The 26,084-nt window shown below is 41.6% G+C and overlaps 1 protein-coding gene across 1 annotated transcript in view; it reads left to right on the top strand.

The window, feature by feature from the left end:
- The window catches only part of KCNK10 (potassium channel, subfamily K, member 10), a 71,813-nt gene extending 46,551 nt beyond the window's left edge, over window positions 1-25,262 (top strand). The window contains exons 5-7 of the mRNA XM_009884573.1: window positions 17,657-17,843; window positions 21,058-21,200; window positions 24,179-25,262. Of these exons, the coding sequence (XP_009882875.1) occupies window positions 17,657-17,843; window positions 21,058-21,200; window positions 24,179-24,802 (954 nt within the window). The 3' untranslated portion in view covers window positions 24,803-25,262. The remainder of the gene's footprint in view (window positions 1-17,656; window positions 17,844-21,057; window positions 21,201-24,178) is intronic.
- The last annotated feature ends 822 nt before the right edge of the window (window positions 25,263-26,084 follow it).

Genomic DNA, 26,084 nt, shown 5'->3' on the forward strand with positions numbered 1-26,084 from the left:
TCTGTCCCTTAGAGATTCAACTTCCTTTTAGAGATTTTTGAGTTCTCTGATCCCTTTTGTTACTGTACAAGTGACAGGAATTGCCTTTATGTATTTCTTATCTGAAAATTAATGGAAAACAGATCCTTGGAAAGAAACTTTGTACAAGAGAGTTACTGTACAGAGGAGGAACACTTAAAAATACAGTCTTTCTTCTTTGTCTCCCCTCTGTCTGTCTATTTGCTCTTTATCTCTCTCCTTGCTCTTCTCTCCTCCCCTTCTTTCCCTTGGCTCACATCAAACTCGTACCATTATACCTGACACCAGTGCGGGACTGGTGAGTGAGTTCTCAGCAAAGTTTCCTGTTCAAAGAAGTTGTTTGAGGATTCCTTGAAGTACCACCTTTACCTCTTCTTCCTAGGGTAATGCCATACCCAGGGACCCTGCCTGCTTCCTGCCAGGCAGCCCCTACCCTGCACTCTCCTCTTCCAGCCCGACATCGGCATCAGTTCTTCTCATTTTTGGCAGCTGAATCAAACTTTCAGATGAGATCGTTCCCAAAGCCAGAAATTCAAATCCATATCACTGCTTAGACAAAACAGTGAAATCATTCTGGATTTTCACTCTTGTAACTGAATAAAAATTTTGGGATATGGTTAATAGATAAATGTATTATAACCTAAGTGATAGGCTAGCTAGTAAGATCCTATTTGTACTTTCGAATATATGGCCTGACACTTGCATTTCTGAGCAGATTAAGTTAATGGCAAGCTGATGGAAAAGTTTCCTCTCCACTTCCTGACATCTAATCAAAATATACCAAAAATAAACACAATCTCTTTTATTTTGTTTTATTGCATTTCATTACTAGCCAGCATCACTGTGTTATTACATCAGCTGCTAAAAACCCACTGAGGATATTAACAGCCTATCTTTTCTTTTTTTAATATAGTGTTATTAATTGTGATTTTCTGTAAAGAAAAAAGCTACTTTTTTTTTTTTTTTTAATTCACTCAAGAACTTCCACAGGAGAATGGTCCAGCGCAATGATCAATCTGCCATCTGCTGGCATCCTGTCTCTGGACAGAGCTGTCAGGACGGGGTGTGAAATTCAACCTACTGGTGCACATGCACAGTATTATTCCAAAATGATATAAGATTTATGAGCTGAAATTTCAGTGTTCAGAGCTTAGCCTAACTATTTACTGGGTCATTTCCAGGAAAACAAAATGTCTGAGAAATATAAAAATTCAGTTACCAGAAAGGAATCCTACGTTTCCATAATCTCGTAAGAATTTCTTATTGTTGCAGTAAAGAGAGTAGATCTAATTACAGTCTGTTGCTGGTTATTAGCACTTTGATACCATAGAAGCCAGCCAGGAACAGGGCCTCAGTGTATTGAGACTCTATGGAAACACTGCTTTGTAAACAGTGTTTTTAAATGGACAGGAAAATATATAGGCGGAGAAAGGATGTGATAGTAGCAAATGGGCAGTTGGTTGTGAGGCAGAAAGTTTGGGAGGGAAGAAGCCAGGTGGAAATTAAAGGCAAAGTGAGGCTGACAGGTTGGAAAAAAGTGGTTAGGGATGATAGAAATTAAGTGAAGCTGATGTGAAGGTAGTGTTAGAAGAATGGGAAAGTAGGAGGAGACAGTCAGTCGCTCAGGAGGACTACAAGGATGTCATGAGTTTATGCAGGGAGAAAAATAGAAGTGCCAAAGACCAACTAGAACTTAACGTGGCTAGTGCCATAAAAGAAAATAAAAAATGTTTCTATAAATACATTAGCAAAAGGAGGGCTAAGGAGAATCTCCATCCTTTATTGGATACGAGGGGAAGCATGGTGACCAAGGATGAGGAAAAGGCTGAAGTACTTAATGTCTTCTTTGCCTCAGTCTTTAATAGTGAGACCAGTAGTTCTCTGGCTACCCAGCCTCCTGAGCTGGACAACAGGGACAGTGAGCAGAATGAAGCCCCCACAATCCAAGGGGAAATGGTTAGTGACCTGCTACACTGCTTAGACACACACAAGTCTATGGGGCCGGATGGGATCCACCCAAGGGTACTGAGGGAGCTGGCGGAACTGTTCACCAAGCCACTTTCCATCATTTATCAGCAGTCCTGGATAATGGGGAAGGTCCTGACTGACTCGAGGTTAGCAAATGTGACATCCATCTACAAGTAGGGCCGGAAGGAGGATTCGGGGAACTACAAGCCTGTCAGTCTGACGTTGGTGCCAGGGAAGGTTATGGAGCACATCATCTTGAGTGCCATCATGCGGCACATACAGGACAACTGGCTGATCAGGCCCAGTCAGCATGGGTTCATGAAAGGCAGGTCCTGCTTGACAAACCTGATCTCCTGTGACAAGGTGATCCACTTAGTGGATGAGGGAAAGGCTGTGGATGTGTCTACATGGACTTTAGTAAAGTCTTTGACACTGTTTCACACAGCATTCTTCTGGAGAAACTGGCCGCTCATGGCTTGGACAGATGTACTCTTCACTGGGTAAAAAACTGGCTGGATGGCCATGCCCAGAGAGTTGTGGTGAATGGAGTTAAACCCAGTTGGCGGCCGGTCACAAGTGGTGTTCTGCAGAGCTCAGTATTGGGGCCTGTTCTCTTAAATATCTTTATCAATGATCTGGATCGGAGGATCGAGTGCACCCTCAGTAAGTTTGCAGACGACACCAAGTTAGGCCAGAGTGTCAATCAGCTTGAGAGTAGGAAGACTATACAGAGGGATCTGGACAGGCTGGATCAATGGGCTGAGGCTAACTGTATGTATAAGACTCAAAAAGGCCAAGTGCTGGGTCCTGCAGCAGAACATGAGCCAGCAGTGTGCCCAGGTGGCCAAGAAGGCCAATAGCATCCTGGCCTGTATCAGGAATAATGTGGCCAGCAGGACTAGCGAAGTGATTATCCCACTGTACTCAGCACTGGTAAAGTCCCACCTTGAATACTGTGTTCAGTTTTGGCCCCTTCAGTACAAGAAAGACATTGAGGTGCTGGAGCGTGTCCAGAGAAGGGCAATGAAGCTGGGGAAGGGTGTAGAGCACAAGTCTTATGAGGAGCGGCTGAGGGAACTGGGGTTGTTTAGCCTGGAGAAAAGGAGGCTGAGGGGAGACCTTATCACCCTCTACAACTACCTGAAAGGAGGTTGTACTGAGGTGGGGGTCAGTCTCTTTTCCCAAGTAACAAGTGATAAGATGAGAGGAAATGGCCTCAAGTTACGCCAGGAGAGGTTTAGATTGGATATTAGGAGAAATTTCTTCACTGAAAGTGTCAAGCATTGGAACAGGCTGCCCGGGGCAGTGGTTGAGTCACCATCCCTGGAGGTATTTAAAAGACGTGTATATGTGGCACTTAGGGCCATGGTTTAGTGGTGGTTTTGTCAGTGTTAGATTGATGGTTGGACTCAATGATCTTAAAGGTCTTTTCCAACCTAAATGATTCTATGATTCTATGGTAGAGGAAATTTTCACTCATAATTCCCAGTTTTCCCTTTCACCAGCAAAAGTAATGTTTCATATGAACTTGGTAAGTTACCTGCAGAAAAAACTTTGAGGAAGAAATGATGCAAATGCTTTCCTCATACGCAAGATCACCATGTTATGGAAAGACCAAAGATGATGTAGCTTTGGAGAGAAACATTATGCAGAGCATAGAGTATGCTGACTTCAAATACTTTTCATTTGATTCTTGTGATTCTGTGCCTCTCTCACTAGTTGGGAATTTGGTTCTTTGAAGATGCTTCTCTTTTGCTCCCCACACAGCAGAATAACTTGCTCAGGAAAAAAATAAAAATAAACTGTGTGGTGAGAGCTCGTACAGATAAAAAGAAGTGTTTTAAAGCACTGATTTACAAACCCAGAACAAATGGATGTAAACAATCTCAGCTCACTCTGGTTTTTTTTGCCTGTAACACCTTAAAGGTCCATCTGAGAGTCACAGTTCCCTGAGCAAGGTTAAAAAAGGGGTGCTTTTTGGTCAACAAAGGATTGGTTTACATATGTAGATACTTATATGGTGTTTATTTCAAGTAGGTATGCACCTGAATGTACATTTCAAATCTGGGCATCCTGAAATTTAGGGGTGATTTAAAACAAAACCTAGATCCAGATTTAAATTTTGCAGTGAGTGAACTTTGCAGTAAGTTTATTGACACATGCATAGCCAAATACTAACAGAAGAGATCTGCAGGCAGTGTGTTATCCTTCATAATCCTTATAAAGCATATTTGTCTAAAAATGAACTTTACAACCTAATAATAAAAATTTAGATACACTATAATGCTTGCCAGCAATACATCCATAGTTCCTTATGAATCTGGTGAGTATTTTAATTTCATTTTCAGTTCCTCTGTTTTAAATCTGAAGACACGCTTTTTGTAAATTAGCTGATGATAAAAGTGAAATTAAAGAATGCAGGTACTGTAAGAATCCAGAAATTGCAGCAACTTCGTAGGTTCTATACATAGAGCGTGGCAGAAAGATCAGCTCAGAAGAGCAATATACAGCAGCTAGCATACTGAGCATGGATGCATGGGAGTCAGCAAATGCTCTGCCTCTGTGTATTTCAGCTTGTCTTCCTCATCAAACTTTATTTAGACCAAAAGGAACTGTCTTTAAAAAACACAGCTAGTGCTGAGATGTTAGACTAGTCGGAATAATTTGTCTCTAGCAATTTAAGGCTGATGTGCTCTCCTCAGGAAAACAAGACTTCAGCACTATGACTTTTTAACCATATGGAAATTCAAACAGTGTATCTCCCACCACACTGGAGTGGGTTGTGGACCACTTCTGATGGATGCACTCCTCCCTCTATCCTCCTGAAATGGAGTTACCCTATACAGAAAACAATAGGACACAGTGAGGAAGCATGTTTCAGTCCTTTCAAAAAGTCTTGTCTGACAACTGTTTAAGTCAAAATGCATGAGCATTCCTGAAATCAAGGACTTCGTTGTCACGGTGCATGCTGCAGGTTGGAAGACTCTGGGTGTATTCTACTCTGGTTCATCAGTAATGTATCTGTTACAAAGAGGACTGTTTGTCTCTCTGTACTATACAAATGTATTCCTCTCTCTGCTCCTTCCTGTCTGGATTCCTTCAATGCGCTTCTTAACAAGAGCTGTTCTAATTGCTTTTCTTGGATGTAACGCAGTCCAGACCCAGGGCCATCTGGACACTTCACTGTAGTGTGTCTAGCAATGGCAGAAGTGTGACTGTAGACCTTTAGAAAGTTGAACTGGAGGATGAAAGGCAGGAGCGGTAAATTTACAATGCCTGTCTCTGAAATACTTTTCTCCTTGAGATACTGCAGGCCACATCTTCTTTTATGTTTCTAATCAGTGCTTTAATTACGGTGATGGAAAGATAGCAGGAAGTTTTATTTCTGCTTTTGGTCATCACCTGCTTTAGTAGCCCTCGTGCTGCAGTGCCAATAGAAGATTCAGGCAAATGATAATCCTACAGGCGAACTAAACAACTAATAGTGCAGGCTGTGACTTCATTACATGCAGGGACTCTTCATCCACCAGAGCCAAATTTGTCTCTGAATTCTATTTTAGGTTCAGCCACTGGCTTGTGGTATGGTCTTGAATATGTTGGGTTTACTCTTTGGATTACTTTCCCCCTCCATGATATCTGAGCTGCAGGAAAGTATCTTTTTCTGCACAGTGCTGAGATAGTATGGTAGTACTAAAAAATTCATGAGAAAATCTATGGATCCCAGCTTTTGGCATTTTATTTCCTCTAACTGGGCATTTAATTCAGTTAGTGATGCTTACAGCTAATCTGCTTCAGGGAAAGTAACAAGTGCAGCAAAACTTCTGCTGATTTGTTCTTATCCACTGGTCTTTGTTGCTGAATATACGTTTAGAGTCTAAAGCTTATGTGGGCTGGCTGTGGAGCACATCTTTCTTTAATCCTGCAAGTCAATAACCTCTTGCAAATTGGCATATAATTAAAGGGTTAATATTAACCTGAAAAGTTAAATTCACATCTTGACATCTCTGAAAGATCTTTTAAATGATTTGGTTTTATCAACAATATCTGTTAGGCCTGTAAGGGCTTGTGAGAAGTATAGCATCAGCCTGAGGCGACTTCAAAGAGAGGATCATGAAGGTCTTGAAGTGAGTCTGCCTCCAAAGAGAGCCCCAGGAGGTGTTGAGCCTGGTGGTAGTTAAAAGGGCATTCCTGGGGTTGCTAGAAAGAGAAGGCAGCAGCTCTAAGAAGGGAGAACATGTCAACACCAGGAAGAGATGGTAATTGCTCCAATTTTAGAATCAAATCAGTCTCACTAAAAAGCTGATAGTATAAGGAGAGAAGACTATTCTAAAACCAGGCTTAAATGAGCTTAAATCCAGAGTATAGTGTTATCTGGAAATCTCAAGTCAGCTCCAGTGCACCAAAACTGAAACCCAACATGCATTGAAGTCCATGCCCCAAAGTAATTATCACTGGTATTACTGTAACACCTCTTTCTGTGAGCGTTAGGCACTGCACAGTATAGCTGTCGACTACAGGGCAATCTTGTACAGTTTTGCATGCTTATATAAGGCCTTTTAATATATTTTCCTTTTTTTTTCTTCATTATTTAAAATTATTAGAGGTTCAGACCTTCAATAATTCTTGTTACTGGAGTCATACTCTTGTCACTGAGCTGCAGTGCTCGTAATATTTTACAGCTCTTAAAAACAGAATATTGTACGAAAACTAGTCAGGAATCCATGATTAATACAAAGGCTTTATTTATCGCTGTTCAGGTGTCTTGTCTGTATTACAGTAAATTGTAGTAGTTCATTTTCCATTTGGGAAGCAATTTTCATTACGTTGCTTTTTGACTGTGGATAGACTGCAGCTATTGTAGTATATGAACCCAAGATCCTCTGTTATCTTCAGGGGTTTTCTTCATCTAATTCAACTTTTTTTTTGTAGGGTGCCTAATATTTTCGACTTGTTTTAATGTTTACACAGAATTAATTAATAAGCCAAAGACAGGTGTAGTAGGCAATTAGTGGCTAAAAAACTGATTTAAGTGCAAGGTAAGAGAGTATTTGGCAATTGATGCTCAGTAGATGGGTTTCCAAACCCTTCTATAGATGATGGATTGATCTGTGGATGATGATTTATCATCCTTAAAGAACGTAAAAACAATAGAGTAATGATGAAGTAAGTTTTCAGGAAGGGGTTTTCTTCCACTGTTAATTTGAATGTACTCAGGCTATTTTTTATGTACTTTAGGGATTGTCTCTAGAATATGATCTCTGTCCATTTGCCAGTTATTGTTCCCTCTGTCTGTTTCTTTTCTGTTGTCTATGGTGAAAAAAGATGAGCTCTATTTCTTTCTCTACATCAAAGCCCAGTCTTTGCCACCTCTCATTTGGTTTGAAACCAGGTTAATATTCAGAATGATCTCAGTATAGGCTGTGGCAAGGAGCTGCATTTCCATGCAGAGCCTGAATCCCAATTTTCTTGTTAAGGAAGTGAGTTAAACGGTCTTTCTTTGTGGTTTGAAATGTTCAGAAACCACTATTCCAAAGGGTAAAACTATACCTGCCTGCCTCCTGCTAAAATTAGTATTAGTCACATAACTTTTAATTGCAGTGAAGTGCACTGGAAATAAACCCTGTGGGTCTCAAGCAATTATCTCTCATGAAACATAAGACAAACAGGAGCTGCAAGCACGATTAAGAGTTTACACAGCAGCTAGGGTTTCTTAGATACTCTGTATGAAGCTTAAAAAATAACATACTTCAGTGGAAGCTGCTGATTAAAGCCAAAGAACGTGTGAACTTTTCAACCATCAGCCTGAAAGTTAAACTCTTTCCTAAGCACTAATAGTGAATATCCTCCTTTTGTTATTGCCTTAAGTTTTGATCATGTTGCTGTGGAAACTTCTCTGTGTTCCTGACAGTGCAGTGCTGGAATACCAAATCCTATGTGCTAGGGTTTTGATGCACGTGTTGCCCACTCTGAAAACCTGAAATCCTAAAGAAAATCCTAACCTCAAGATTGTTTGGTTTGCAATATAGGGAGTGAAGGAAAAGCAAGACAGAAATGCAACTGCAACACAAAATCGCTTATAATAAAGTGGTTGTTGATCCACCCTCTCACCCAACAAATACATAGAGCCATTCTAGTTACTGTTCTTCAGAATATCCTCGAAAATTCCTGTGGGCAACCTTGGGGGGGAAAGCATCAGAGACTGAGTGTGAGGAGGGTGTTGGATCTTGAAAGGCAATAGATAGAAATTACTTCGTGAGGGTGCCTGTACATGGTGCCTCATCCCAGGCATGAGGACTGCTACTTTTTCACTTAAGAGATGCTACTTCAAGGTTACGAGCAGGCTGGATGGAGGTGGTGAATTTAGTGGTATGTTGCTTTATGTATTCAACCTTCACCTTTCAGGACTGTCAATCTATCGTGTTAACCACTCTAGTGTAATTTACATGTTCATTTTTTCCCTTGGCACGTACACGTATCATTGTGGCAATAAGAACTGTTTTGAGCCATGGGACAAAGTATTTGATGCACCCTTCACCCTGCACCAGACTTTTCTTTTTGAAGGTGCTCCCTGCCCTCCTTTTACCTTTGCAGGTAAGCAGTGGCAGCTCCTGCAAAATGTTGGAGAAGGCTGGGAGGAGCAGGGGGAGAGTTGTTGCAGGGAGGGACACTTCTAGGGGCGAGACATTTTCCACTTTTTCCACATTTTTTCCAGGGGAGAGCTGCTGTGTCTTTCTCCTTTTGCTTGCCTTCCACTCTTCTGGGATCTGTATTCACTCCCTGTGAGCAAGTTACCTGAGAGAAAGCTCTTTGGTTACTTGACTAGTCACAAATTGCATATTGCTATCTTTATAGTGTTAATATCTATAAGAAATCTCATGGTAAATACAAAATACGCTTTGGAGGCTTCTGGAAGAATTTCTTGCCGAGAATGATGTATGCTATTGTACCCGAGAAAGGCAAGGGAAGGCTGCTTAGTTATTCCAAACTAAGCAGAAACTGAAAACTGCAGTCTAGAAACAGATACAAGAAGTCTAGCCTGAAGATCTACTCTCTGTTTCAAAAGGTCATTGTTTAACCTTTCAGTATCTAGTCCAGTGAAGTATCCGCTCTAGCCTTACGAATGCTGATGTTACATTCCTAATCACTGGGGAAATGTTCTGAAAACTCAACAGTATGAAGGAACCTGGATGCTACATTCCGCTGTAGGAGAAGAAAAAACAACAACAACAAAAACCAGAACAAAAAGTGAAAGCCCAAAGAGGGCCAAAAAAAAGGAACATTTAATTTCTCCACTCTGCTAAGATATTTCTAACATGAAGTTCAATTTTCTTTTTCTTCCTACATCTTTGAAAGTGGCCATGTCATACAATAGATAACTAGATCTATCATTGATCTAGCTACACTAATTGTCTTTCTCTGTTTCAGTGCACTTCTTAATTAGATGCTGAGCATATACTCATAAATCTAGCCTTGCTGCTATGTAGCACTTTGCAGCATCATAACTGCATTTTATTTTTTCTTCTGAATTGCACTGATGAAAAAGCTTAAAGCATTGACTCAACACTAATCGAAATCAGGGTTACCAGGAATGGCCAGGTACAATCCATTCAGGTACAGGGAAGTGATGTGGAACAACCATTATTAACCCATTCTGGCACTCCCTGAGAGAGGGGAATATAGGCGTGACTCAGAAGGGAGTTGAAGGAAGGAAAGAAGGAGCAATACATTCCAAATTCTTCCTCTGCAAGCGTCCTTTGAAATTGCTTAAGCCTGCACCATGAACCTCTGTTGCTCTTTGTCTGCTCCAGTGTCTGAGAAAAGCATATATATACATGGATCCCTCTTATTCAACGTTTATTTTTTCTTGGGCTCAATACAGATCAACCAGAACAGAGTTTTGGGCTCATTATTGTTATTTTTGTTTCTTCAGTAGCATAATAAGCAATGTGCAAAAATTAGTTGGGGTATATCAGAAAGGCCTATGTGTGCTTTCTAGAGAGAGGAAGAAGATTGGAAAGGGGTATATCAAGCCTAGAAAATTTCCGAGCCAGTGTTTCTGTATTTTCATAACACAGTCTCAGTACTCACATTGTGACTGCAGCAAGATCCATGACTAGAGATTTACAAAAATAACATTAGAAAAAACTGCTGCTCTGTGAGAAGCTTGCTGCATATTCCATCTGGGTCTAGACAAACACCCCGCAGAAGTGTGGTTTTATGGGGAAAAACAGCAATGTAAAAAAAAACCTTTCTTTACTCTGACCCGTGCACTGTATGTGTTCAGGATTGTCTCTCCCAAGATTAGTACCAAATGTGAGTGCTTACAGCTTTTTATAACTGTTTCCCCTATGGTACTCACTACAGTTAAGAAATAGGGGATGGATTTTGCATCTTCTTGTGCAGCAATAGCAGCATTCTTTATAAAACATGAGAAATAAAATAGCACTGAGGCACCAAGAGAGCTGGTTAGAGAGTAGGGGAAGCCCATCTCTAGTGGAATGGTTCAAACCACTGTTCTTAACCCATGGAGGTGTCTGAAATGTGGTATATATTTTAAAATATATTATTTAGAATTCTGCTGCTATGCTTTCAAGGGGTGTTACCTTCGTCATTGATGGTGTGAGTAGGCCCTGGCTGGCAGCAAGCACCCACACAGCTCCTTGCTCACTCCCCTCCCCGGGTGTGATGGGGAGAAAATAGGGAGAACAAGACTGAGAAGACTCCTAGGTCAAAATAAAGACAGGGAAATCACTTACCAAGTGCTGTCACGGGCAAAACAGACTTGACTTGTGGAATTTAACTTAATTTATTGCCAATTAGCATAAATATTTAATTACTGAGTTGGGTGTTTGGAAGCAAAAAAAAAAAAAAAGACAAACATTCAAAATGCCTTTCCTTCCCCTTTTCCAGGCTCAGCTTCACTCCCAGGCTCACTTCGCTCCAGACACCTCTCCTCTGCCCATGTTATCCCCACAGGTCACACTCAGTCCCTCCAGTGCAGCTGCGAGTGGCACGGAGGTTGGGGTGCATTCACAGTGGTTTCTCTCTGTCACTCCTTTTTTCTCAGCCCTTTTCCTCTGGTTCTTCACTGATTCTCCATGGGCTGCAGTCCCTCCAGGAAAGTACCTGCTCTGCCATGGAGCACCTCCCACTCCCCTAACTTTGTTATTCCCTCATTCCCTCCTCCATTCCATCCTCCTCTGCCCGTCCAGCATTTCTGCCCTTTCTTAAATACACTTTCCCAGAGGCACCACCATCTTGTCAAAGGGGCTCAGCAGTGTCCTGTGGTGGGTCCGTTGGAGCCAGCTGGAATCAGCTGTGTTCAGAGAACACATAAGAGCAAAAGATTGTTATATTGTTCTTCGATGTTACCTCTAAGCCAGTGATATTTAAAATACGTTTAGTTTCAGTCTCATTTTTAATGTGAAGGAGCTAGGACAAGTTAGAAAGAAATCCACAGTGACAGGTATAGGAGGCAGTGGGGTTGATGTCACCATACTGCTGATCACCAAGGAGCTCTGTGAACCCAGTGCCGTGCCAGTCTTTCTGTGCAGCCTGTTGAGGTGGGCATCACATTTTACTGAGGTACGTGCCAGGCTCTGAACCAGGGCTGCCTTGCATTTGACTGAGCTGAAAGACAGGCAGTGTGAACCTATGGCTGGCTGCACTGTCTACACTAGCCTAGCCAAAATGTTTTGACTAAGGACGTGCCTAATGTTTGTGGCAGAGAAAAATACAGAACTGATATATGCAATATGCTGTCTTATGCTTTGAGTACAAAGACTAGCTTTCCTCTTGTTAAAATATTTTGATCTGGAGAAAGTGATTTAGAAGTCAAGCTGTTTAATTAGAGCACGGGCAAAGACAATTTGTTCCAAGAATATTGGCAGCATGGGAGAGGGCATAAAGTTAAGAGTAGATGAAGAGAACAAAAGAAATGTTAAAGAAATGTGTTTTCTTTGGAGGAGTGCTTCAAAATGCAGCGACTTGTGGTGAGATGAGGACAGCATGTTCCATGCAGGCACATTACACTAGCACTAAAAATATGACATTGGTCATCTAGCCAAAAAGGTAAATAACTTGCTTGGAGTCTTGGGGATATTTGTCAGGAATTCAGAAAAGAAAATGTTTGGAAGACAGAGGAAACATCTGAGCTCACTGTGAAGCAGCAAATGTTCCAGTACTATTTTTGGTTGAGTAGTACTGTATATTGTGGGAGTTTCTGTGAAATGGGAGGCGACACTACAAAATCTTGGAATAAGCATATTTGAAATATGCTGTTCATGGAAATAGATATGTTCCATATATTTAGCATTTGTCTAGTCTGATAAATGGCTGTAGCATCTTTTGATCACATACTTCATGTCTCCTACTCCCTTTTCGAAGGAATATGTATCATTCCTGTGGTCTCGGCTTGGGAACTTAAGAACCTTGTTTGGTCCTTTTGTTGTCAACAGTCAGGACAGAAAAATTGTGCCTGAGTTACTTCACCTGAAAAGGGCAGGAGCTGTAAAAGAATCCAGTTCATCAGCTTTGATCTGTAGGACCAGAGAGGGAGAAAAGGAAAGGAAAAAAAAAAAAAGGATTTCTTTCTTTTAGTCCTGAAATTATTGGATAAGAAAAAAATCAACAAGATGCATGCATGTAATAAAAAAAATAAAAAATAAGGAAAAAGCAGGTCACAATTATTGATGGAAAAGATGCATAATGTTTTCATGAAAATATCTGTCCTCACCCCTCTGGGCACTAGAGCAGGTTGACAGGAGGTTGTTCGAATTAATATGAACAAGATGATGTCAGTGATGTTGCCTGTTTAGCACTTAGCCACCGTAAGAGTAAAATCAGCACCTTGATTAGTAAATGCAAATGACTCCTCATAGGTGGTTATATCACGGAAAACTCTCCGTTCTTTTCTTCTTAGATTCTTCCTTTAATCTTTTCCAGATTAGCTCTAGATGGATGTCTCTCTCATTAGTAGGCACTAATTTATTTATATTTGTGAGTGTCTTACAAATTATCTGCTTCATCAATGTGGAGAGAGTCGTTGGTAAAACAAAACTAAAAAAATAATTAGAAAATATCTCTTTAAAAAGTGTTTTCATTTTACTTAAACTGCTATGAGATGAACTTCTTTTCCTGGAGAAAGGCCTCTCTTACTGTTTCATTTTGACACCTATAGAAAATTATGCATTTATGCCACAAAATGGGCTCAGAGGATGTGTTAGCCTGGCTGGAGTTGCTCAGCTCTTTGCAGTGTTTGGCTCCAGACTGTAAATACTATTTAAAAGAGAAGTTTGTATGAACCTTTTCAGATTTCTCAAACTTCAATGTTATATTTATATATAGTGTTATATATATATTTATCTCTTTTAATAAGAACTTGGTGCAGTGTAATACCACAGTGGCTTAGGCTAATCTAGTCTCATCTTGATACAACTGTGCCAAAACTGGAACATAAGGCTGTGTTTCCTTATTCCTGAGAATCCGGGCAGCAAAAACCGATGTTCTTTGTCGTAAAACAGCAAGGTCAACTCCATCTGCAAAGAAAACCCATGCAAACTGACCTTTTTGTAATGTGTGATTACTACAATTTATATACTCCGTGAATAATGACATTTATGCCTTAGCATTTTTTTGGATCTATGGCAGTTACACTCTACTGTTAACGTCCTCTGAATGCATGTATAACTGTAAGAAGACTCCCCTTTTCACTTATATCCTGAATTTCTTGTGTTATTGTCATAGAATCATAGAATGGTTTAGGTTGGAAGGGACCTTAAAGATCATCTAGTTCTAAACCCCCTGCCATGGGCAGGGACACCTCCTGCTAGACCAGGTTGCTCAAAGCCCCATTCAGCCTGGCCTTGAATCCCTACAGGGATGGGGCATCCACAACTTCTCTGGGCAACCTGTTCCAGTGTCTCACCACATGGACAGTAAAGAATTTCGTCCTAATACCTAACCTAAATCTCCCCTCTTTCAGTTTAAAACCGTTACCCCTTGTCCTATCACTACGCTCCCTGATAACCCCATCCTTCCTGTAGGCACCCTTCAGGTACTGGAAGGCTGCTATAAGGTCTCCCTGGAGCCTTTTCTTCTCCAGGCTGAACAACTCCAGCTCTCTCAGCCTGTCCTCATAGGAGAAGTGCTCTAGACCTCTGATCATCTTTGTGGCCTTCCTCTGGACTCATTCCAACAAGTCCATGTCCGTCTTCTGTTGGGGGCCCTAGAAGCACTCCAGGTGGGGTCTCACGAGAGTAGAGTAGAAGGGGAGAATCACCTCCCTTGACCTGCTGGCCATGCTTCTTTTGATGCAGCCCAGGATGCAAGTTGTCTTTCTGGGCTGCAGGCGCACATTGATGGCTCTTGTTGAGCTTCTCATCAACAAACACTCCCAAGTTCTTCTTGAGGGGATGCGTCACTCCTTAGCTTGGAGGAGGTGATCCTTGAATATTAACCAGCTTTCTTGGGTCCCTCTTCCCTCCAAGGCTTTATCCCATGGTACTCTGCCAAGCAGATCCCTGAAGAAGCCGAAGTCTGCTCTCCTGAAGTCCAGGGTAGCGAGCTAACTGTGCACCCTTTTCACCACCCTAAGGATCCTGAACTCTACTCTACTCATCGTCACTGCAGCCAAGGCTGCCCTTGAGCTTCACATTTCCCAACAGCCCCTCCTGGTTGGTGAGAACAAGGTCCAGCATGGCACCACGCCTTGTTGGCTCCTCTATCACTTGGAGAAGGTTTTCATCAATGCATTCCAGGAACCTCCTGGATTGTTTATGCCTTGCTGTGTTGTCCCTCCAACAGATATTGGTGTGATTGAAGTCCCCCATGAGGACCAGGGCTTGTGAACATGAGGCTGCTCTTGTCTGCCTATAGGGGGCCTCATCTGCTCGGTCTTCCTGGTCAGGTGGCCTGTAGCAGACCCCCACTGTAACATCATCTGTCCCTGACTTCCCTTTAATCCTCACCCATAAGCTCTCAGTCTGCTCCTCATCCCATCCCCAGGCAGAGCTCCATACACTCCAGCTAGTCATTGACATTGAGGGTGACATCCCCTCCTTGTCTCCCCTGCCTCTCCTTCCTGAAGAGCCTTTATTCTTCCATTCCAACCTCCAGTCATAGGAGCCATCCTACCACGTCTCCATGATTCCAATAAGATCCTAGCCCTGCAGGTGTGTGCACATTTCTAACTCCTCTTGTTTATTCCCTATGCTACGTGCGTTCCCATGGAGGTATTTAAGTTGGGCCCCCAAGGAAGTTAATTTACTGGCTGGTGTGGCTAGTATTCCTTTATGCTCCATTCCAGCGTTAAGTAATTCTACTTCTGAGTCTTGCCTTTGTGCTCTTTTCAGTAGCTCTAAAAATGCCGTGCCTGATTCACCATTGCTTTCTGACTTCATTCGTACCAGTGGAAGAGTAAGAAAAAATAGACCCTTAGCTGCTCTGCTTTTGTGTGAGTGACTGAGGTGCACAACTATGAGTCAGGCCTTCCTGCAGATCCTCTCATTAACAGCCTTACCATTTTTACTTAAAAAAACCCAACAACTTTTGGTTGAATTTATCACTCATGAACAAATGGATGTCCTGAACATTTGGTACTGATTTGCAGGCCATTCTTTCCACTGCTGTTTCTACCATGAGACAAGACTATCCTGACATATTGAAATGCATTTTAATGTTGCTGTGTGGGGATTGGAGGAAGGATTACTATGCATAACTTTGCTTTGCTACCAGTGCTTGGCAGCTCCAAAGTACTTTTTGTCCAAGGATTCCCCGTGCTATACAGCACTGCACACCCCTCCTAACTTCCACTGTAGTAAGGTGCCTGCCATTTCATTTTTACGTGTCAGGAAACTGAAGCATTTAGTAGAAGTGAACAAGTCACCCTGGCCAAACTAGTAAATAAAAACCAACTTGGTTAAATCCTCATCCTCTATGACAAAAAGCAAGTGTGCAACCTAAACCACCACGTAACAGCCACGGGATCAGCTGCTTTCCCTTCACCACGCATACAGTAAGTCTGAAATCCTGCCATTGTGAATGTGTGTCTTTACCTCTTGAAGGAGCTAGATCATCCTGTAGTATTTTAGCAAATTGCTCAAAGTGACTCTCCAGAAAAAGAGGAAATAAGAAGTCAAGTCAGGTTTTATATTCTTGTGTTGTTTTTCTCATTGGTACTTCAGTGGCATTTTCCCATGTCCTGTATTTGATTAATCTTATTGCATTATATTACTAATCCTACTTAAGTATTTCCGTTCAGCCAGACACAGAAAACAATGCACACACACAAAAAGAAAAAAATGAAGCGAAGGGATCTTCTCAAACAGTTTCAGAACTACAAGTATTTATGAAACATGTTATATTTATGCTGCTACCTGGTTTCCAAATGCAGAGCATCCCAGATCAGATGAGTGCCTAATGAGGGTCTGACATTGCACCTCTAAAAGAAATGCTCATGCTTTAGTGGAAGCAGTAGTGCTGCTCACAAGCTGGCTAGATATTAACCAGTTCAGGCAATATCCCTTCTGTATATTATAAAGATAACTTCTGAGACCTTATTTCCTGTCTAGGCCATGTCCTAATCTGAAATGTGATCTCATTTCTGGGTTACGGGAGATGCTTGATTTGGAAAACTAATTTGAAAACGTGTGACTTACAGTGACCTCCACATTCCTTTTCCAGGATAAATACAGAATTTACACTGCCACTGTAATTAATCCACAGTAAGATTTCTAGTAATTTCCAGGTTTCTCGTGGAACTCTATTGAATTTTCAGTGTATTTACAGCAGAGAAAACCTGAAATAAATCTGCCAGAAATAAATCTGTCAGTTGTGTGAATCCAGGTTTGCATCAACATTACTGGAAACAAAATCTAAGTTCATATTACATAAATTGAGAGTTTATATGACCTAGGGGTGTAAAATGTTGCAATTACACTGCTTATATTTGTATCCAGTTTATAGCAGCCAGTAACACACATAACCTTTGTTCAGGAGCTTTTCAGTGTGGATTTACGTAGGTAATTTTATCTCAGATTGTTTGGTATTTGACATAAATCCTTTATTTCTTGAGTAAACTGATAACATACCTATCTGGTTTTGAAAAGAAGATTTAACCTTCATATTTGTGAACGAGAGCTGGAAATCCTGAGTCTAGAAAACCCAAAGCATGAATTACTTCTACATAAAAACTCATGTTTTAGAGAAAAAAAAAAAAAGGGGTTATTTTTATTTTAGTCTTGGTCTTGCTTGTTGAATGCTGGATGCTGGTTAGGCAACGTGGGTGTACATACACATGTATGGAGGTGTAGATGTGCACTTTTTCTTACACGTTGAACCTGAACTGGAGTGTACTGGAACCTTTCTGAAACTCAGGACTGTTTTTCCAGGCTGTGTTTCTGGTAGGTTAGTAACTGCCTAGTGCATGGAAAATGGGAATCAGTTTTCTGGGGCCAGACATAGAGGTTCACTATTACCTGGTGCGTAAACCACGACACCTGGGCAGGGCTGTTACTAATGGGGAGGGAGGGTTGTATTCCACCTAATAAGCTCACAAAAGGCAGAAAGAGACATACCAGGTGACGCCAGCATGATCAGTCTGCCATTCACAAGGAATACAGTCCCAGAAATCCACTCAATTTTTTTTTCTTTTGTTATTTCCTTTTTCTAGAAGAAGCAAGTGAGTCAAACAAAGATCCGGGTGATCTCTACCATCCTCTTCATCCTGGCAGGCTGCATTGTCTTTGTGACCATTCCTGCAGTGATCTTCAAACACATCGAGGGATGGACAGCCTTGGAGTCCATCTATTTTGTGGTTGTCACTCTGACTACTGTTGGCTTCGGTGACTTCGTGGCAGGTGAGCAGCTTCGAGTCTAGGTGCTGTGCATGAGGGCCTGGGCTCTTAGAATTTGTTTTCTGGTGTAGAGAGGAGGCTTTCCACAATGTATTATATTCCAGGGAAACGATGCCAGGTGTTTCTGTTGGGGTTACTGTGCAATAGGACACTGGGCTGATTTAAGATCCAGGTGCCTTGCCATCTGCAGGTTGCAAGCTTTTGGCAGTGTAGATAACAGGAGCCTGGGAAGTCCTGATTATCCTTTATTGTGCAATGAATTATGCCCAAGTCAAATGACTTTCCCATTGAATTCAAGATTTGTATGAGTCCACTACGGCTCAATCTGAGGCTGACTGCAGAAGCAAGTAGCTGAAATGATGAATAGATGAAGCTTTTACAAAGTAGGGCTGAACCATAGGGCTGGAAAAATCTCTGGTCGGATGTAGTAGTGGGCTGGTACTACAGGAGCTGCAGCATTTCAGAAACTGCATTTTTTTTCTCTAACCTTGGCAGAAATTTTGACATTGCAGTTGCCCTGTTAAGGAAATCTCACGTAGGAAGAGAAAGACTAATGGGGTATGCATCTCAGTGCTAGGAGGATAGTATCCAAGATTAATACAGTACTAGCAGGAACTATAAATATCCATCCTGATCAATTTCCAGAGAGGGCATGAAGATTGTTGGCTGAGAGATGAGAGATCTTTTTTTTTTTTTGCACAACTGCTTTGCTAACGAAAAGGTGGTTAAAATATGTGGATTTTTTTTCCCCATTAGTGCATGACCTCTAATCCTCATTCCTGTTAATGGGCCTAATTAAAGGCAGTAAGATGCCTGTGTTACAAACAGCCATATTATTGTACTGTTTTGTTACTTCCTACAAATCAGTGAAATACGAATGAGTTAAAAACATCAAATGAAACTACAGGGATATACAAAGTTTTCTTTGTGGAAGAGCTGCAGACAAGTCTTTTTGTAGAGAAGACTGTAATCCTCCTTTTTTTTATGACATAGTGGTATAGAAGATATGAATTATTGAGGAAAAAAAGGCACTGAACAAAGAGAGCCCCAGATATGAAAAAGAAGTGTTTTATGAGCATTCAGATACAAAAGTGATAGTATGAGCTTGGTCTATTTTAACCACTTAAATGTGTAGAGAAGCTCATTGATATTCTGTCTTTGTGGTATCACAATGTGAAATAAAAACAATTCACAATATTTTTCTTAAGCATATTACACTTCAGTATAATTTTCTTTAATAATATAAAAAAAGCTCTGAATAATGTAAAAAAAGCTCTGAATATTAAATTAAATTGTTCTATATATAGCATGGTTAGGAGAATATAATCCACAGCTGGGTGGCTACTAAAAGCCAGGATTTTTCAACAATCAAATGGAGGACCCTGAATGAGAAAACTTCAGAGGCGATCTCATGATAAGAGTTTAAGGCAGGTGATCATCGGGAGTTTTGGGGTTTATTGCTAGTTTTGGGACGGATTTTGTGTCACTTTTATGTTCTGTCACTTTAATCTCTCAGTATCCCTGTCCCTTCAACATCAGATCAAAAATAATACATCATACTGGGTAAAACAGCATCAATGGAGCTATGCTGATTTATTCCACTCAGAATGTGTGCCAGCTCTTGGCAAACTGGGAAAGTTTTTGTACTACTGTTGGAGATACAGTTGTGGGTGGAGCCTGAAAAAACAGAATATTGTGATAGGCTGAAGAAAGTGGTCTCATACTTTCTCAGTCACCCGATTACTCTGTAAGAGAGACCTAGACAATCTGTTTCATAGCAAGCTTCCTCAGGGACACGTATGATCAGAAGAGCCTCATTGTACCATAGCAACAGCAGTCCCCACCTCCCATTGTTTCACACTCTTAAAGACTGGAAAAAAGAGAGTAATTCATGCAGTCTATGGGGAGAGATTAACATCAAACCCAATATTTGGGTCCTTGCCAGTTCTCAAATCTCTGACCTTCCATGGGGATGTTTGAACACCGTACATATACTCATACCGAGTCTGGACAAAATTAGAGTCATGGAAATATCTCAGATTACAAAAAGCTCAGGGGGAAATGCTGAACTGTGTTGTCTGGTGATTTTAATGGGGGAAAATCCTAAAATCTCTCTGTAGTCATACAGCGGTACAGGTTGGTGTCTAGCTCTTGTCTAACCAAGGCTGGAGTCGAGGGAATATGCAGTCCTCTGCCCTCTATTGTCCCCTGGTAGTCTTGCTCTTCAGGCAAAGATTTACACAGGTACCACCAAGGTCGTGTTTGTTCAGCTGCATTCCGGGGTATGGCTGTGCCCATGGGGCTCTACAGGGTCCTTGCTGCTCGCTGTCTTCAGCTCAGGGCAGCGCCTGCGTCTCACTGGCTCTCTTTCTTGCAGTGCACATCGCACTGTGATGGGACTGGGAGTCTCAATGAGGTTGTGGTTGCTTTCTTTTGAAAAACTGTATTCTATTCAGTGGTAGGCAGCAGCCTGGCTGTTACTGCACTGATTTTATGGTCTTTGTAGTCCATTAGATTTGCCAAATGTCTCACATGCTTGTTTTGCCAGCTCATCCTGAGACTTGCATGAAAACTATATAGGATATTTGTTGCTTCATTTGATCCATATTTCCTCTCAAGTCACTGGCCAGAGAATGCAGCCCTATAACTGATACCCAAGCAGACAGTACATCCTTATTATCAGGGCTGGTGCACACTTGGCTTCCTATCAGATATCCTGATTTGGAGGGGAAGACAAAGCTACTTTTCTTTCTCCTGCACATAGATCTCTCAATCCTGTAGCTAAAACCAAAAAAATCTGGAAACTCGATAACCTGAGGGGGTTGAACTGTAAAGTTTCTCAACTACCAGACTGCAGGCAGTTCAGAATAAGGAAGACTAGCTGTATTAAATGTTTTTCTTGGAAATGTGTTCATGCTGTTGCAAATACTATCAAAGCAGTAGTTTCAGACTTGCTTCAGAGTATGAGCAATATAAAGAAAAGTGTTTACTAGGTGCTCTGGCAGGTGACATAGCAGCAGAACAATACATAATTTTGAAGAGTCTTAAATTAAGAGATTGTGTTCCTCCCATCTGACGGGCCTCTCATCTAATATTAGAACTACAGTGGTGTTGGCAAGAGTCAAGAAACACGTCCGGGAATTTCTCAGAATTGCAGATATTTTGTCATAATTTTGGCATCTCATGATTCCTAAGCATAAGTATATGCTTATTTCAGGTGGAAATGCTGACATCCATTACCGGGAGTGGTATAAGCCCTTAGTGTGGTTCTGGATCCTTGTTGGCCTTGCCTATTTTGCTGCTGTCCTGAGTATGATTGGAGACTGGTTAAGAGTCCTGTCCAAGAAGACAAAAGAAGAGGTATGACTAGTAATTTCTTAGTGGTTTGTCATTTTATAAGAGAACTTAAAGTGCCCGATCCCTGCTTGTCTGAAAAAGGATGCTCCTCTGCATGAACAATGCTCAATATTCCCCATGGTTTACTCCCATGGCTGCCTTTGGTATCCAGTTACTTCTGATCTTTAGCTCCTTCACAAGGGGAGGGAAAAAAACAACTGAAGCAACCTAGGTTATTACACCTCTATGAGTACTACCAAATAGACAGAACACATCACTAGGATTGCAGTTATGGAATGAGAGGCCAGCCAATCACTCTGAAACTAGCTACAAAATTGTGATAAAAATTTCAGTGTTCTCTCTTTAAAAATCGGAGATGCATAGGGTTTGAAGACATTAGCTGGGTCTCTTCATTATGAAACAAGAATCTGCTTTTAAACCAGGGTTTTATATTGACTTTTCCCACCTTTCCCTATGCCAGGGATTATGGTTCTGAATAAAGGTTTAGATTCAAGCCCCTCACTGAGTACCATATTATTAAAATTTGAAGAAACTGAGTAGTAAGCATCAGGGAGAACATGATTAAATTCACTCAGAACATGCCCCTCATGATTCAAAGACAGTATTGCTAAAGCTTCACTCAAATAAGGGTGGAAAATGGAAGGCAATTGCCATGACTCTAGAACTGAAGCCTGTTGTGTAGGATGTTAATAATATAATTTTGATTTTTAAGACAATCTCCTCCTGTATTACTAGCAAAGCTAACTTGCCAGGGTTAGTCAGAGAGCAGGCATAGACAAAGTTTGGCAGACAGGTAGTGCTATTTATCATTTGTGAAGGCATCTGCGCTGTGAAGGCACCTGTGGCCCGACGCGTCCCCTGTACATCTCCATTAATAAAGGGGGCATCACAGAGAGTGTGGCTGTCAGGTTTATCATCAGCAGGCACCTATAGGTGCAAATCTGATCTCTCGTGGTGGATATGAGATACCTGCTGGCACAAGTAAAACAGTTCTAAATGGACACCTGGTCATCTGGCCTGAGGAACCAAAGATGACTTCCTTGTGGACCACTGAATGCAGAAACAGAGTTCTGGCTACAGCAGCCCAAGCAAAGCACTGACCTTGGTAGGCTCCTGCAGACATCGTACGCCTGAATCTGTTCTCCTTTAGCTGATCTTTGGAAAAGGCTTGTGTTGACTGAGATATTGCTTGGTCATTTTTCTTCTTTTTTCTCATTTCAGAAGAAATATTTATTCAGTACAGCAGCCATGTTGGTGCTTTATTCTTAGCCATTATTCTGTTCTCAGGTGCAAAGGAATAAACCAGAGCAAAGTAGTGACACATTTAAGGACGTGCACATGGTGCGTACTCAGAATATGTGTTGAAAACTCCTCCAGCTGGCTTGAGAGGGTGGTATTTGGACAGTTATGCAATGGAAACCTCCATGAAAGACAGCTACATTTGTCCCTGAGAATGAACTCTAGACTGGATCAGTCAGAGGTCCACTTGAAATTATCTAAGAGGTATTAACATTAACATTAATTGCTCTGTGGCTGTGTGGCACTGAACAGAACCTTCAGTGGGACTGAACAGCTCCATCCACGAGCAGTACAAGGGTCAGTACTGGGACCGGTGCCATTTAACATCTTTGTCAGTGACATGGACAGTGGGACTGACTGCACCCTCAGCAGGTTTGCTGACAGTACCAAGCTGTGTGGAGTGGTCGACACACTGGAGGGAAGGGATGCCATCCAGAGGGACCTGGACGGGCTTGAGGTGTGGGCCTATGCCAACCTCATGAAGTTCAGCAAGGCCAAGTGCAAGGTCCTGCATGTGAGTCAGGGCAATCCCAAGCACAAATACAGGCTGGGTGGAGAATGGATTGAGAGCAGCCCTGAGGAGAAGGACTTGGGGGTGTTGATTGATGAGAAGCCAGCAATGAGTGCTTGCAGCCAAGAAGGCCAACCACATCCTGGGCTTCATCAAAAGAAGCATGGCCAGCAGGTTGAGGGAGGGGATTCTCCCCTTCTACTCCGTTCTTGTGAGACCCCACCTGGAGTACTGTGTCCAGCTTTGGAATCCTCAGCACAAGAAGAACATGGACCTGTTCTTGCGGGTCCAGAGGGGGGGCACAAAGATAGTAAGAGGGCTGGAGCACTTCTATGAAGATAGGCTGAAAGAGTTGGAGTTGTTCATCCTGGAGAGGAGAAGGCTCCAGGGAGACCTTATAGCAGCTTTCCAGTATCTGAAGGGGGCCTACAAGAAGGATGGAGAGGGACATTTCACAAGGGCATGTAGTGATAGGATGAGGGCTAATGGCTTCAAACTGGAAGAGGCTAGATTTAGATTAGGTATCAGGAAGAAATTTTTCACTCTGAGGGTGGTGAGGCACTGGAACAGGTTGCCCAGAGAAGCTGTGGATGCCCCATCCCTGGAGGTGTTCAAGGCCAGGCTGGATGGGGCTTTGAGCAACCTGGTCTAATGGGAGGTGTCCCTGCCCATCGCAGGGCATTTGGCACTAGATAATGTTTAAGGTCCCTTCCAACCTAAACCATTCTATGATTTTATAATATGGTAAAATACATTACTGTATTGCCACACTGGTTGTTGTGCTATTCTGAAGCGTATTGGTGTAACTATATGTGATTAATTTTGCTCACTCGTGCCCATCTACCGCTGACAGGTAGGGAGGGATTAGCATGAACACCTTCCAACATGTAACACAGCTATAAAATGTGTGGGGTGGCAAAATGTGAAACAGGCAGACAAGTTGTATGCCACATAAGCCATTAGCTAGTCACTAGTTGGTGTGTTTAGAGCTCACCCAGTATAAACACTTTGCGGCTGAAGTTTGGGTCCAGATGGATGCGCTGGAGCTGGGACCATTCTCCAATTTTATGTCAGAGAAGAAAGCGCTTGTGTTGCAGCTCTATAGGAAAGACTTCATTTTGCTATTTCTTTTTTTTTTTATTATTCATTTCTCTTTCTTATTGTTGTAAAGGTTGGAGAAATAAAAGCCCACGCAGCAGAGTGGAAAGCGAACGTCACGGCTGAGTTCAGAGAGACACGGAGGCGGCTCAGTGTGGAGATCCATGACAAACTTCAGCGGGCAGCCACCATCCGGAGCATGGAGCGCAGGCGCCTGGGCCTGGACCAGCGAGCCCATTCCTTAGACATGCTCTCTCCAGAGAAGCGCTCTGTCTTTACTGCCTTGGAAACAGGACGCTTCAAGGCCTCATCTCAGGAAAGCATCAACAACAGGCCTAACAACCTGCGCCTTAAAGGGTCAGATCAGCTCAACAAGCACGGGCAGGGGGCATCCGAGGACAACATCATTAACAAGTTTGGATCGTCTGCTAAAATGACTAAAAGGAAAAACAAGGACCTCAAAAAGACCATCCCCGAGGATGTGCGTAAAATTTATGAGACCTTCCGAAACTACTCCTTGGATGAAGAAAAAAAGGAAGAGGAGACGGAGAAGATGTGTAATTCTGAGAACTCTTCTAGCACTGCAGTCCTGACCAACTGCATTCAGCAGCACTCAGACCTGGAGAATGGAGTGATCCCCAATGAAACCAAAGAAAGGGAACATGAAAACAATGCGTTACTTGAAGACAGAAATTAAATGTAAAAGATGCTTGACTTGAATTAACAATGTTAGTGTTTTTATATACATATATATATTGAGACACGTGCCTTATACAGACTCCTTATTCAGTCTGAATTATATAGCATCGAAGAATATTTCACTGTGCCATAAAGACTCAAGCTTGCTCTGCCAAAACAAATCAGGAACACAGCACTGCAGAATGGCAACAGAAAGCTACGCACATGGAAATTTCAGCCTGTATAAGATTACCAGGGCAAGACACAAAGGAAGAGATTGAACCATGGCAATATCACCAGAGTGCTACTACCATGGCATAATATTAGACAAAGGGCAGCTATGTAAGAAGAGCCTTTCAAAGGGATGAAAAAGAGAGTATCTTTGTAATGGAGTATGCATCCATAAAGCCTTCCCCTGGTGATTAAAAAGAGGAGAAATTATTGGAGTGAACTAGAAACTTTCAGTAAAGCTTAGTTTACGTTTTGGCACGTGATCCAAGCTAGATTTTTTTTTTTTTTCCATTTCTGAATCAGATGCATTATCTTTCTAACTCCAGAAGAATGTCAATAGACACAGCCACCAGCTGGGTGCTGGTTTGAAAAATCAACACAGACATATTTAAGGGTCGGATTGCTTTTTTCATTAACAAAAAAAAAAAAAAAAGAAAAAACTCTGTGGGTATTTATCCTAACCAGTGATAAAAGAAAGGAAAAGAAACAAGTGGATTTTTTTCTCGTGTAGGAAATATTCAATGAAAGTCACAGCAAGAAAGTGCATATGAAGAAAATGCAACATCTCATGCTATGTTGTTTAAAAGAAGAGAAACATTAATTTCATGATATTTGGCTAGGTGTATAAAACAGTGGGCCAACTGTTTTTAAAAGAATTTCTCATTCACACTTTCTGCCACTGAAAAAACCCCTTCAATTTTAATGCTGTAAGACTATGAAGACAGAAGGAAAGCTAAAGCTTTTGCATGTCAGCAAACTGCTGTTCTCTGTAGCTGAATCTGAATTTTTAAAAATAGACATAAGAGCATATACGCTATTCAAATGAGGGCCAAGGCAACTACAGAATCTCAGGGCTCTCTGCCCCTTTTTGCTGGGTTTGGGTTTAGACATAAGCTGCAGTCATAATATCAGAAAAAAAAAGAAAAAATAAATTTAGGAAAAAGAAGTTGAGAAAAAATATGGTGGTAATCTTTTAAGTGCTTATAGCTTTAAGTGCCATTAATGCTGTCATATTTTGTAACTTTTTAAGCAAGTATTTTGAATTATTTGTTTTATTTCCTTTCAGGTAC

This window comes from Charadrius vociferus, unplaced genomic scaffold (genome assembly GCF_000708025.1).
Source record: "Charadrius vociferus isolate BGI_N301 unplaced genomic scaffold, ASM70802v2 scaffold300, whole genome shotgun sequence".
Lineage (NCBI taxonomy): Eukaryota > Metazoa > Chordata > Aves > Charadriiformes > Charadriidae > Charadrius > Charadrius vociferus.